Here is a 13,727-nt window from a genome sequence, read left to right as displayed (position 1 = left end):
ACTACACGCCACTCTACCCCAGGTACCACAGCTCCTATCGGCCTCGCCACTGACCCCCGCTTCACCTCTAGGGCTGGGCGATGTGACTTCAAATCAATGTCACGGTCATTTCAAACGTTTGCCTCGATTTACGATTGATGAATGATTATTAAAAATAACAAAGAATAGGGATTTGTTTTTGTACTCCACCATTCTAAGCATAACACAGGGTTATTTCCATATCGATTCGTTGATATAATATATTTAAAAAAAAAACTGCTTCTTGATTATTCGATTCATCTACATGAGCAAGATTAAGTCGGATATATTTTCGGTTAATTGCCCAGCCCTACTTTCCACCAACTTGGCTATACATTTCCCATCAGACCGCCCTTACTGATTATAAAACTACAGCTCCCATCATCCCTCTGTTTTCTGCCACTGGACAGAGGGGGGGAGTGAGGTGGACTCACAGAGAGGAGGACAGAATGGTTTCCAGTTTTTTTTCCATTTCCTGTGCCTAAGCCTCGGCCAATGGGTATTGAATGTTCAGACTTTGCTCAGGGATTTGACACAAAGGAGCACAAGTGGCACCGCCTTCCTTTTATTCTGAGACTGTTGATTGGTCTACTCTACACAGGATGTTAATAGAGGCTTTTTAAAGAGGGTTTTTAAGCTTTTAGTTTTGCCTATCCACTGTACATGCATGACGTGATGACAACACAGGGACATTCAGACATCTTTAGGGTGGACATTTTGTGGATACTTTGATTTAACACCTTAAATGAGGGCCACGACATATACTACTTTCTACTACTACTACTTTCATCCGTATTCAGTGTTATATTCACTCTGTTTTGAATGGTAATAGTTACAGTTATATACAGACAGCACTGTTAACCAAATGTTAAACAGCGCAAGAATTCCAGTAAGTCGAGGATGAGTTACTGGGATACAGTGGATGCTCAGCGTGTGTTTGAAACCTGATATCTATCACTCTTTCTTGATCAAGAGCTTAGCAAGTGTGATGTTAGCGCTGCTGTGGACCGGGAATGAAGCCAGGCCTAGTCTTTGGCACGTGTATATTACATCATAGGGTTCTACGAGTCGACATGACAAACCAATTCGTCGTGAATGCGTGCCGTTCCAAGTATGAATATGTGCAACGGGCAACGGCCAATCGTGTTCCCGGTCCACTGTTGCTACTGTACAGTCACTACTTTATTCAACCTTTAGTGTTTTGGTCCAGCCTGCACCGTAGCGCCACCCGGTGGCTCACTTTAATATAGCCATAATATTTGAGCTATGCATGTTCACGTTTTGGATGCTCTCTTACGTTGCAGTCCTTTCTCTTTGAGTATGACTATGAATTGGTGTTCGCTGTAAGGAGGAGAAACATGTGCCATATACTCTGCTCATGAAACTACTGTGGGTCACAACGATAGGGAGGAAGGAAGCACTCAGAGCACTCAGGCTGCACCCTTCTCCCATTGTTTATATTGTGTTTAGTTTCCAAGATGGCCGCAGCACCAGGAGGGGGTGGGGCGGAGGTGAGCGGGCGGGGTCGACATATGCCCTTACTGGGCTGCATTCAAGACACTTGCCTTGTGTCTGAGTGCATGCCTTTCATCCGACGGAGCATTGGTCCGAACGACAACCTACCTCCTCCCTCACCCTAACCCTAACCTCCCCCGGGGCAGACACCTAAACCAAACCGCAACCCTCTCCCGACCCGCAGCGCACCTCGGAGCATTGCTCCTTCGGAGCAATGCTCTGTCGGATGATAGTATGCCTCCCCTTGTGTCTGACACCTGACTTGTGTCTGAACACAGAGACAAACGCGTGGTGTCTTGAATTTGTGAACGCAGCCCAGTAAAGGCATATGTCGACCCCACCCGCTCACCTCCGCCCCACCCCCTCCTGGTGCTGCGGCCATCTTGGAAACTAAACACAATATAAACAATGGGAGAAGGGTGGGGCCGAGAAAGGCCCTTATTGTCTGATGATTGTGCTAGGGGGAGAGGGATGAAGAAACGGCTTCAATTCATTTTCTTTGGAAGTCACATGGTTTGAAGAGACAGCCTTGTTTCATGGGGAGTCACAAGACGAGGCTGTCTCTTCAAATCATGTGACTTCCATTGAAAATTAATTGAAGCCTTCACCCCTCTCCCCCCAGGACAGGCACGAGACACATGTTTTTTACTGTATATGTGAGTGCAGCCACAAACATGGCGCATGACCCATCTAGGATCAGTAGTGTCCACTACAGTCCATATCATTGCTGTCGGGCCGAAACCTCCTCCATATCTCAACTCAAATTGTGGTCGTTTTTCAACAACAGCGTCATGCGAAAATAGCCAAAAATAGCCTATAAGCTCAATAATCAAGCTCACAGCTACTTTGGATCCATTGAAACACAGCCATGACGGTTCTCCATTTCCTGAAAAGCGTCCGTTTTTTTGCACGTACAAGATTTCCACCCGACAGCGACGATATTAAATGTATGCGACATGGCTAACAATTAAGGGTGTGTCTCAATAGTATGAAGTGGCTCCCTCCTCGTGCAGTGTCTCTGCCGTGGCCCGAAGTAGGTGGATTGCTTGAAAGGAAATTCCATAGATATAACCTATGGCAGTGTTTCTCAAAGTGGGTGACGTGGTGGTGGCACCATAGGGTGCCTTGACATGAACCCATTGAGACCTAACAACTGATTCTACAAACGTCTTGTAAATCATGGCAGTTTTCAGAAAAACCTATGTTCCTACATCAGTGGGTCTCAAGGTTTTTCATGTCAAGGACCCCAAAAACTATATGAGCCGCTGACCCCCATCTGAAAATATGTCGTTCCGGGGACCCCCCAGAAGCAAACATTTGACTTACGCTATATTCTTTCGCTCTGAAAGAATATATATTCAAAGATTTGCGCCACATTTTTACGATTTTTCAAAAATAGCAGACCTACAGCCGCGCTATGAGCTTGTCGACCTGCTCTTTTTCAATAGCTAAAGTATAATATAATGCTTAAAACAACAAAAGGGGTTCCCGCCCCAAAATGGTTTAATGGTTTAATGGTCACCTGAGAGGAGTGGATGCCATTTAAGGCCATTGAGATGCACCACAGTGACTGTGCTTTACGGTTATCCTCCAACTCTAACTGTAGCGCCCTCTTGTACCTCGGAGGCCATGTGCAGAGGATCGTATAGCAGAGAATGAAATGTCTTCAGGTTGATTAGAGAGGCTTGCAGCGCTGCACCAAACTCAGGGAATGTGACAAAGCGTTTCGACCAGGAATTCATATTCCAATCAAATCTGAATTCATGGAGAGAAAAAGAAAGACATAATAGGTCTCGGATGTCAGGCTAAACTCAAGGCAGTGGTTTCGTTGAAGGGAGTTTGAGGTCAGAAGAGTGAGGTTTTGCTTACTCCACAGCTGAGGTCATACAGTGAGTACACACTACACAGTAAAGTCTGCTGTGTTCATTTAACAGAGTTAAGTTAAAGATAAGCTTAGCCGGCGTTCAACCTAAATCCCATTATTCTGATGTGACTTAAATTATAAAATGCACCAAAAGATATCCCGTCTTCTACTGTATTCCTATGCGAATGTTGACGATGCGGAAACAATGACGTCGAACGCGTCATTTCACGTAATTTCATCGGGTATGTATTCCGTATACGCGCCGTTTCTCGTTGTGGAATTACGCATTTGACATTTTTTTGTTACGCACCACTATCTGATCTCCTCATGTCAGAACAACGGGATTTAGGCTGAAAACCGGCAAGCTTGCCCTTCGACACTTTGCGGATTTTGCGGTGTACTGTCCTGCACACATGATACCGTGTTCCCTGTGTATATGTGTGTGCCTTATTAGTACCTATTATACTTGCACAGAGTAACAACAATGCCTGCTATGGCTGATCACACTTGCCTTTTGTCTATATAAACACGACTCTTCTCATCATTGGACTTTCTTTATTGCTCTTCACGGCCTCACCAACCGTCTTCACATTGTTTTTTTGTATTGGTTCTTTCTGGCCCAAATCAGTGGAACTGACAATGACCAGACAATACCAGATACTGTCCATATGCTGTGCCTCCAACCGAAGAATGGCAGGCCTGCTATATGCTGCCTGCCGAATTCTGGCCCGTGTCCGCCCTTCCCTGTTGTTTTTTTTATGCCTACACTGTTTTATTCTTTCCTTTCTTTTCTGTCAATGGACACTTGTTTTATTCAAATCTGTTGACTATTGTCTTTTACTGACAGATGTACCCTCTTGCCTAAAAAACTAATGCTTTGTATTATGCAACATGGGGCAAAACACATTTGACAGGCAACTCTCTTTTTTTTTTGTCAGATTTCTGATTGGCTCCTTTGGGAGTTGGCTTTGCCACCATCGACCCAATGGCGTGGTCCTATTTGTCCCTTAATTTCTTCTGACTGAGACCACCTCATGTTCCACACACCCACAACAACATGGCGTTTAAGGCAAATGACAAGCCAGAGTCCTTTATACACATTTTGCACACCACTCCCTCCATTCATTATTTCGTGCAGCCTTTTCTAGTTCAGTTTGCGTCCCCTCCGGCCTGTTAATTGTTCAAACGGTGACCTCAAAGAACTTGCAAGTCCATTGCCAGGTTTGCAGGTTTATGTCTGCGATTGGCCCTTTACTTTGACCATGTGCACCACCGTCTTATATATACGACAGTGTATAAAGTCAGCTTCAAACAACCCTCTGCAGCTCATAGAGAATAGCTGGTACATAATTTGCTAGTATAAAGCTAATTTAACCATGTATCATGGTTATGCGCCAAGAGCTGTCGACATACAGTTAGTGACAGGTACTGCAATATGATCACTGTGATATGTTGATTTTCCATTGTTTTTTTGTATTTATACCTGGCTATTTCTCTTGTCCCTCGTGTTCTGCTTAGCAGGATATCCAATATTTTATTAGCTCAGGCAATGTATATATTGTCATAGATAAAGAATAAAAACAGTGTGATCATTTAGATGTAACTTTCTGACAGGCATTTGGGCTGAGCTAATGGAAGGAAACCAGTGTGATCTCCTCTCTGTGACCACCCCACTCCTCCTAGAGACACGCATGCACGCACGCACGCACGCACGCGCGCGCACACACACACACACACACACACACACACACACACACACACACACACACACACACACACACACAGTACACGCACGCCAACATCCCATACTGGGGACTAATTGTCCTACTGTACATCCAGACCCAAATGAATAACTAGCCGTGATGAAAGAGGACCTCAAGTCTGTCAAATGTTTTCTGCCCCAGTCAAATACACCAATGAATAACTTAAAGTAACACCCCATTAAGGTCATTAAACTGTGTGCTGCTCATGACTTATGGGCCATCCGTATGGGCGTTCCGGATTTGTCGAGTGGATTTGTCGAGTGGATAAGCTAGTCTTGTATATGTACCCCTATAAACTTCTTAGACTTTTTTCTCACGATTTTGAAAAACATTGTTTTAATACTTCAAATAGCTAATCTACAAGCTACAATTTTTGTAAATGTTTTTCAAAATAGTAAAAAAAAAAAGGCAAAGAAGTTTAGACATAAGGGATGAGGCACTGGCGAAAATAGGGCCCCCATGTCTACTGCTACGAGTTCTAATTACGGAGTGGAGACATTTAATAATCCCACAGGGGGTAGGGGTACCCTCACAAAAAACATGCAGTAATCCTGGTCTCCCCCTGGCCAGCCTGCAGGGCGCCTGATGGAGGGGAAAGGAACTGGTCGGAATAACGTGTTCCTTCCACGCGCTACGTCCGGCCGGGGAAATTACCCCCTGTCAGGTGAAAAGAAGCAACTTGGACTCCTCATGCATAGAAGGAAGCATGAGGTCAGTCCGCTGCCCCCCTCAGGTTGGCAGAGGAAGTGTATCCCAGGAAGAAAATCCCACAGGGGGAATCCGGTTTCACTCGGGGGTTGTTAGCGGGCAAATGTCTTGCTCATGGACAGTTCAACACATGTGTGAGTCCGCTGCCCCGCCCCTCCACTGACCCCCTCAGGTTGGCAGAAGAAGTGTAGCACCCAGGATTACATTAGATAATTGACACTGGGTTAAAAAAATGGGTTGCAAAATCGTGGGATAAAATATATAAAAATAAAAAGAATGTGTGGGCCAGGAGGTAAACCGGCGACCTTCTGATAACCACACAGCCTCTCTCTACCCACTAAACTACGGCCTCCCCCCCAAAAATAGCTCCATTTGTATTATTGAATGTAGGATTAAACGTCATTGAAGGAGCACCTTGCAAGTCTGAAAGGCCTTCGATATCACAGAGAAGATTGACCTCAACATTCTATTGTCCTAGGGCGATATACTTTTAGCCTAAATACTGCATACAACATATCTCAATATTGAATTGCTTAATAACACATCGCAGGATTCCAGGGATCACAATTGTGGCCCAAGTTTCATAATTGACATGGGGTTGTTGCCAACTCCACCAATCAGCAAGTCTGTGATAATAACATGTTGTTCACGCATCCACACCGTAAAATCCACAGTGTGAATGTATCCACCTGTAACTCTTGAGCGTGCACAAATGTACACACTCAGAGTTGAATGAAGGATGTTACTGCAGTGCATTCTTGGCAGACTGTTAAATATCATTCCCCACTGAATGTAATGTGTCAGATGCCTGTTTTTGCTTTTTTTGAGCACTTTATATGCACGTGTAAATACTGAGTATTTTAAAGCTGAATCTGTACAGTGTTATGTTAATATTCATATAATATACTGTAAATATTATGTATAAATTAAGGGTATTTTGCGTGTCCTTGTATTTTGTGAATGGGTGGTGCTCACTGCTCAGTCCCAATGCTTGTGCTCTTCAATCACTCGTTCAGCAGTGTTGATTTCGTCGACCAAAACTATGACGACAAATGTTTGTCGACTACCTTTTTTCACAGACGGAAACTAAAAACTAAGCTATGATGACTAAAACTAAGACTAAATATATTATTGACAATTTCGTCAACAACTTAAAAAACTAGACGTTAGGGAAGGACTATAGTGGAGAAGAGATCCAGTAGTCATTTTATTTGGTTGCACTCGGGTGTTGCGCTTTGAAAATAGCGATGCGTTGTGAGCTTGTAGATCGGCTATTTTCACTTTTTCAGCATGCAACTAAGTGTACAATCAGCCATTATGATGCCAAAAAATATTTTTGTAGACAAAATAAACTGTAGATTTAGTCGACTAAAATCTTATGATATCTAGTCTAGTCGACTAAAACGAGACTCAAACTAAAACATTTCAGATGACTAAAATGTGACTAAAACTAAAAAAACTAAACTGCCGTCAAAATCAACACTGCTTTCCAACACGTTAGTGTTTCCTTAAGTTTCCCTGCGGTGATTAAACAAGCGTGTTCCAGAGCTCCCTGCCGTGTTTACACTAACCTTTGAAAAGACACTGCGCCGACTTGATCCTTGCCTGTCATGAAAATCCACTTTAAAACGGTGTAAAGTATTCCAAAGTGACGATCACAACAATAGAGCGAGATGGAGATGGAACGCGCACGATGCGCAGCACCGCCGCCATTGTAATGAATTGGGCCTCAATTTCCCATAACCCTTTGCATGCCTGTGCGACAGACAAAAGGCGTCACGGATCCCACTCTGTCCGGTGGAATCCCCGTATGACTTAAAACTTATTAAAACGTGTATTAAACAATGAAAACAACTCATGTACGTGAACGGGAGGGAAGCTACTCTACAGTCAATTAACTCATGTAACTCGTGTTCAGGAGTCAACGTGTTTAAGGACCACTTTTGTCATTTTCAACCTACCGGTATGTTCAAACATACTGTAATTGGTCCTCAATAATGCTCATTATAGGATGGCACCATTTCCGTCTACTCACTTGACGAGGGCTGTGGACAGTTCAGAAACCTGCCTACCAGTGACATCATCGGGAGGCAGGTTTGGTCATTTCAAAGAGATTTCAAACTTTCTTCTTCTTTTTTCTTCTTTTTTGTATTAATGCAAGATACGCTAGTTGCTTATAGTTGTATGCTAACTTTCCAGGAAAATAAAAGTTTTATATTATGGAATCTCCATAGATGATGTCACTGGTAGGGTTTCTGAACTGTCCATAGCCCACCAGTGAGACACAGAGTGAGTAGACAGAAATTGTGCCATCTCATAATGAGTGCTCCTTTAAACAATAGAAGCCACAACTTTATATGCTCATAATTCTTTCCCCAGTTCATACGAATGACCATACTTATATACTAATGGTGTGATGAATTCTTAAAATAGCAGATCTGCAACGTGTCACGTGATTGTGAGCTTGTACATCTGTTTGCTACAAAATTTAAGATTTGGGACGGGGGGTAATACTTTTGAAAATCTTCAGCTATACTGAATAAATAGCGACGCCAGGTTGAAAGAGGTTAATGAAACTGAAACCGCCTCTCGTCCCCATCTCTTTTGACCATTGACACTTATACCTATCGATGAGGGGGTAAGTCAAGTTACTTTTTCTCTCTAGGCAAGGAAGTATAATTAATTATGATCTTTCGTTGTGCTCTTTTGTGTGTTCATCTAATGGTTGACAGTCTTTTCCAGATCGTCAGCAGTCTGCTGCCACAGTGCCGCTCTACACAGCCTCCTCAGAGCTGAGTGGAACAACCGTAGCTACATCACAGGTAAATGCAAGCAGGCCACCACATGGCCAGTGGCCACATTGCTTCTCTTGACCAGTGGTAGCTACAGTACATCACAGGTAAATGCAAGCAGGCCACCACATGGCCAGTGGCCACATTGCTTCTCTTGACCAGTGGTAGCTACATCACAGGTAACTGCAGGCCACCACGCCACGCGACCATATGTTGATTCTATTCACCATGTTCATGCGTGGCCACCAAAACCACAATGGTGTCACACTTGACAACATGGGGTTATTTGCAATGTAATGTAATGGACAAGTCAGAACATGCTTTCAAAACCAACCTGCCTCAACATGAGACCATTATAATGGTGTGTAAAAACTAAATAACAAATTTGCCATGGACGAGGCCACGTCTTGCCACGGACACATTTGTCCGTGTAGCGTGTATGGATATATTGATGACCCCAGGTGTTTATCAAGCCAATACATTTAAAGCTGCATGAGGATCTTGTTTCACAGTAGTTGGGAAACAAGTGAGTTTAGGAATGGCATTTATGAAATACTTTAGAATTTTCTTAGAATTGTTTTAATTGATACAATGTTGTTTTTAATTGATGAAAAGTTGTTAATTAAATAAAAAATATTTTTGAAATAATAATACATTTTTAAATGTAGGAATAAAAAAAAAGTCAAAATGTTTATGACAATTATAATTGCGATCATCTCAGATAATCGCAATTAGGTGATCATGTAATAATTGTGATAGGCCCATTTACCCTGTGTCTTAAGCCCAAACCAGGCCAAAGGGTCGGGTAGGGACAAAACGTTTTTTAAGGTCAACCACACCAATGCAACTCATTGAGTTGCAATGAGTTTGCATTGGTGTGGTTGACCTTAAAAAGGGTTTTGTCCCGACCAGACCCTTTGGCCTGGCTTGGGCTCAACACTTTTCATTTTTCTGTTCTGCGTGCGCCACTCAGAGAAGGATGTAAGATTCTAGTCTCTGCTCTGCCATTCTTGCAGCCTTGTGCCAGCCTCCTGGGAGCCTCCATCCTGCTGTCCACGCAGCGGAAGCCTGCCTTGACTGCCTCTGCCCTCATGGCTTCCTCAGCCCCACAGGCCCTCCGCCATCACCCACGATCAACTGCCTTCCCGACTCCTCTCAGAACCTCATATGTAAACTCTGAGCGATGAATCCGTCCACGCAGCCCTCCCTTAAGAGAACAGTGGAGGAGCATATAGTCCCCAATGCCTCTCGAGTGGTTCTCAAAGTGGGGCTCCCGGGACACACCCAGGGAAATTCTAAATCAGTTTACAATTACAATTTTACAATTTAGGCATTCAGCAGACACTCTATATCCAGAGTAACTTACAGTAAGCAACAACACGAGGTAATACATCTAATGGCATGCATAGAAATAGTCACCTGGCATCATAAGTAAGCCGAGAACCTATCATCCGTCAAACAGTAGAATATCCGTACGCTGAAACTACAAACACTATACATGATGGTAGATCAATAATAACTACATACCATGCTAACATGTTGTTTAACCACTTTAAACTTATACTCTATACAACTGTCAAACCATTTAGATATTAAATATGTTGAATATTTCTGAAACCCAAGCTGAGTAGGATTATGTCCCTGTCCCTTTTACAGGTAGGCCGTGGCCAAATCAGTATACATTGTGGGGTCCTTCACACATTCAAATATACAGTAAATAAAAAGACATTTGGGAACGGCCGCGATAATGGATCGCGATATCATCAGTGATTGTACTGAGTATACTGTGAGCAGACCCTCAGTAAATGCTGTCCCTTACCTCAGCTATTATCCACAATTACATGTATATTCATCGCTTCATTAATGCTGTTGAAAATGTATAAAGTCATTGTTTCATGTCATGAAATATGTTTATTGTGTGTAAGTGTCGTCGAGTTGAAGATTAAGAAAGCTTTTTTTATTTTGTATTAATCGCTCTATACAATCAATATGACTAAGTTAGAAAATGACTTTGCAGAATTCAATGATGTGTGTGTGCATGCACACACATTATGTGTGTTTCAAAAGCATATACAGCTGTAAGAGTTATTGGAAAATATTGCCACAGATATACAGTAGTTAAATCGACCTGCTTTTGTGCTTTTACATAAGTAAAGTAACTATAACCACTTGGATTCAGAATTTCCTGCATGGGAATTCCAATACAACCTCTAGTCTACTGCTCTGGGAATCCTCCCTTGGCCAGGGGAGATATTAATAAACTTAGGGGTTACAGGCGGGGCTACTCTGTTACATTCACCTCCAGTTGGCTGTCCCCCCAGCTCCCCCTAAAAAAAAACAACGATGTCACACGCCTACTATTTTAAGTAAAAGTCCGGAATTCTAATTTAATTTGAGTAAAAGTACAAAAGTATTGGTATCGTGGTGAGTACCAAAAGTATAGTAGTCATTATGCAGAATGTCGGATGTCCCATTTCACAAGTTTTCAAATGTATGAAATATATAAAAGATCCTTTGAAAATAGCAGATCTACAAGCGCAGTTTGTGTCACTCCCGTTACTTGAAGTGGTTATTGTATCTGTCTGTTTTGTAAAATAACAATCAAAATCAACAAAGCAACTAGTAACTAATGTTTTCAAACGACGAATAACAGTTTGAGTCCAAATTATTCTGACCCCTCCACGAAAAGGCCTAGTTGTCCCTGACCCCTTATCCATCATTTATACATTATGGATAATGGACTTAAACTGTTATTCGTCTATAGTACTTATTGTAGTGGAGTAAAAAGTACAATATTTGCCTCTGAGATGTAGTGGAGCAGAAGTAAAAGAATTATAGTACCTCAAAATTGTACGGTAGGTCTACTTCAGTAAATGTACTACTTTCCACCACTACCTGTACTTGTATCACTAGTAGCAAAAGCATTTGGCTGATCATGCTACTCTGTGAACATTAAAGAATTTTCTGTGTGCTTACATGAGCACACATTCTAAACACAGCCTTAATACTCATGTCATGAGGCGTGACCATATATGGAGGCGTTAAGGGTCTCCATGATGTCAAAAGGTCACGTGATGTAATAATAATAATGACAGTGCGCTGTAGTACAAGCATAAACTGAAACAATGCATTCCAAATATTACATATACTGGTTGTAAGCGACTGTTAGCACCATACCCTCATATCTATCCTGCAAAATGCTACAGTATAGGTTAATATATGCAAGGCTGACTTGATTTCTTTATGGTTGGATAAAAAAACAGTGTACCGACTAGTAATGGCAACTTGAAGTAGTAAAAGTTGTACGTTACACTGTCCGTTAGACAACGTGGTAGTACTAGACCAGTGGTTCTCAACCTGTGGGTCCCCAAATTATTTTGGGGTGTCCCCAAATGATTAGTTTAACATTGTTTTTCTCAGTCAACAGTAAACAAACCAACACACAGTATAATTTACACATGTCTAAAGTGACAATTTAATACTGCACAAAATAATAATAATAGACTATTACTGTGTCAAAAGTATTCAACAAATTATTATATAAAAGAATGTCAAGCATTGGCCATTGGCAAAAATTGTGAAAATTAGCTAGTCTGTGGAACAGAGTCAATCAACTCCTACATTTCCAAGTGCTTGTTGGGGTGGGGATTAAATCACTGCTTCTCATCATGGCATCTGGGGACAGTTGTTGAGGGAGGGGTTCCCAAGTTAAATGATCGATTAAAATAATAATATATTAGTGTAATTGGAATTGTGTCAAATGGGGGTCCTATATAGTCCTAGTAAATTCATATCAATCTGGGGACCTTGAATTTAAAAGAAAGTTGAGAAGCACTGTACTATACAGTAGATGTTTACAATTATGAACACCATTTTGCGTTTGTTGTCAAACCTATACACCAAACTTTTGACTTTTCCACTGACCGCGCTATTATGTAAAAAGCATGGCAGCATCATCATGACACAAACCAACAAAATAAACTGCCAAAGATTCATTTTGGGCTTTCACATTACAGCTTTTTAACATTTGTGCCCGAATACATCAATTAACATTGACATTTTAATTGAATTACCGTACCGTACTGTAATATTTCTACAATTTGAGTAGAACAAGTAACTTGAATATAAATTTGGGGGTCCGGTTTTCCAAGATTATGTGAATGTCTATGTCTACGGCTGACATATAGCTATATGGATTTGTTGCAAGCTTCTACCCCAAGATATGTCTTCCTTCTCACTATCGCCATGCTGTGTGCAGTATTATTGAAAAGCAATTATATTATTATAAAAAAGGTCATGGTATATGGACCCTAATGTCAGTTGGGGACAAGAAAAGGGAAGTAAGTTAATACTACATATATTAAAGGACCACTTCACCACTTTTCAACCTATCTTCATATAATAGGTCCTAATAATCATGATAAAATGGCACGATTTTTTTCTACTCATGCAGTCTGTGTCTCATAGGAGGGCTGTGGGCAGTTCAGAAACCGTCCTCCAGTGACATCATCATTAGGCAGATTTTTTTTTCAAACAAGATTTTTTTATAAAAATGTTTAGATTTTCATTATCGTGAGAACGATTGCTTCCATTATCGCATTGCAACTTTTCAGGACTAGAAAGCCTGCAGTTTCTATTAGCTTGTATTCCCATCGATGATGTCACTGGAGGACGGTTTCTGAACTGCCCACAGCCCTCCTGTCCCCGTGGGCACACTGGACGCGTCAGAAGCGTCAGAAGTAGCTGAAGTTTTCTTCTTCGTGGGGTTTTTAGACAGCTGGTGGATGGAAAAGAAGCTCCACCTCCGCGCCCGACGGAGGTGGAGCTTCTTTTCCATCCACCAGCTGTCTAAAAACCCCACGAAGAAGAAAAATTCAGCTACTTCTGACGCCTCCACGCGCGACAGTGTGCCTCCGGGGTATGAGACACAGACAGAGTAGAATTTTTGAATACAAGAAGACTCACCCCGTTTCTGTTTTCCTCCCAGAATTTTCCCCCAGTGAGGGGTGGGAGAGGCTGGCCAGCAGACGGCTGGATTTTGAATTTCTCTAACTATAAACTTTCATG

The 13,727-nt window shown here is 42.1% G+C and overlaps 1 protein-coding gene across 1 annotated transcript in view; it reads left to right on the top strand.

Moving 5' to 3' along the window:
- The window catches only part of LOC310879762 (protein bicaudal D homolog 1-like), a gene marked incomplete at its 3' end in the record, with an annotated part of 62,975 nt that overhangs the window by 38,580 nt on the left and 10,668 nt on the right, over nt 1-13,727 (top strand). The window contains exons 12-13 of the mRNA XM_083794592.1: nt 8,611-8,690; nt 9,677-9,829. Coding sequence (XP_083650718.1) covers nt 8,611-8,690; nt 9,677-9,829 — 233 coding nt within the window. The remainder of the gene's footprint in view (nt 1-8,610; nt 8,691-9,676; nt 9,830-13,727) is intronic.

Source organism: Protomyctophum parallelum (assembly GCF_964188405.1).
Source record: "Protomyctophum parallelum genome assembly, chromosome: 22".
NCBI classification, from domain to species: Eukaryota; Metazoa; Chordata; class Actinopteri; order Myctophiformes; family Myctophidae; genus Protomyctophum; species Protomyctophum parallelum.
Note: the sequence above shows the minus strand (reverse complement) of the source record. Positions and strands in the feature narration are given on the sequence as shown.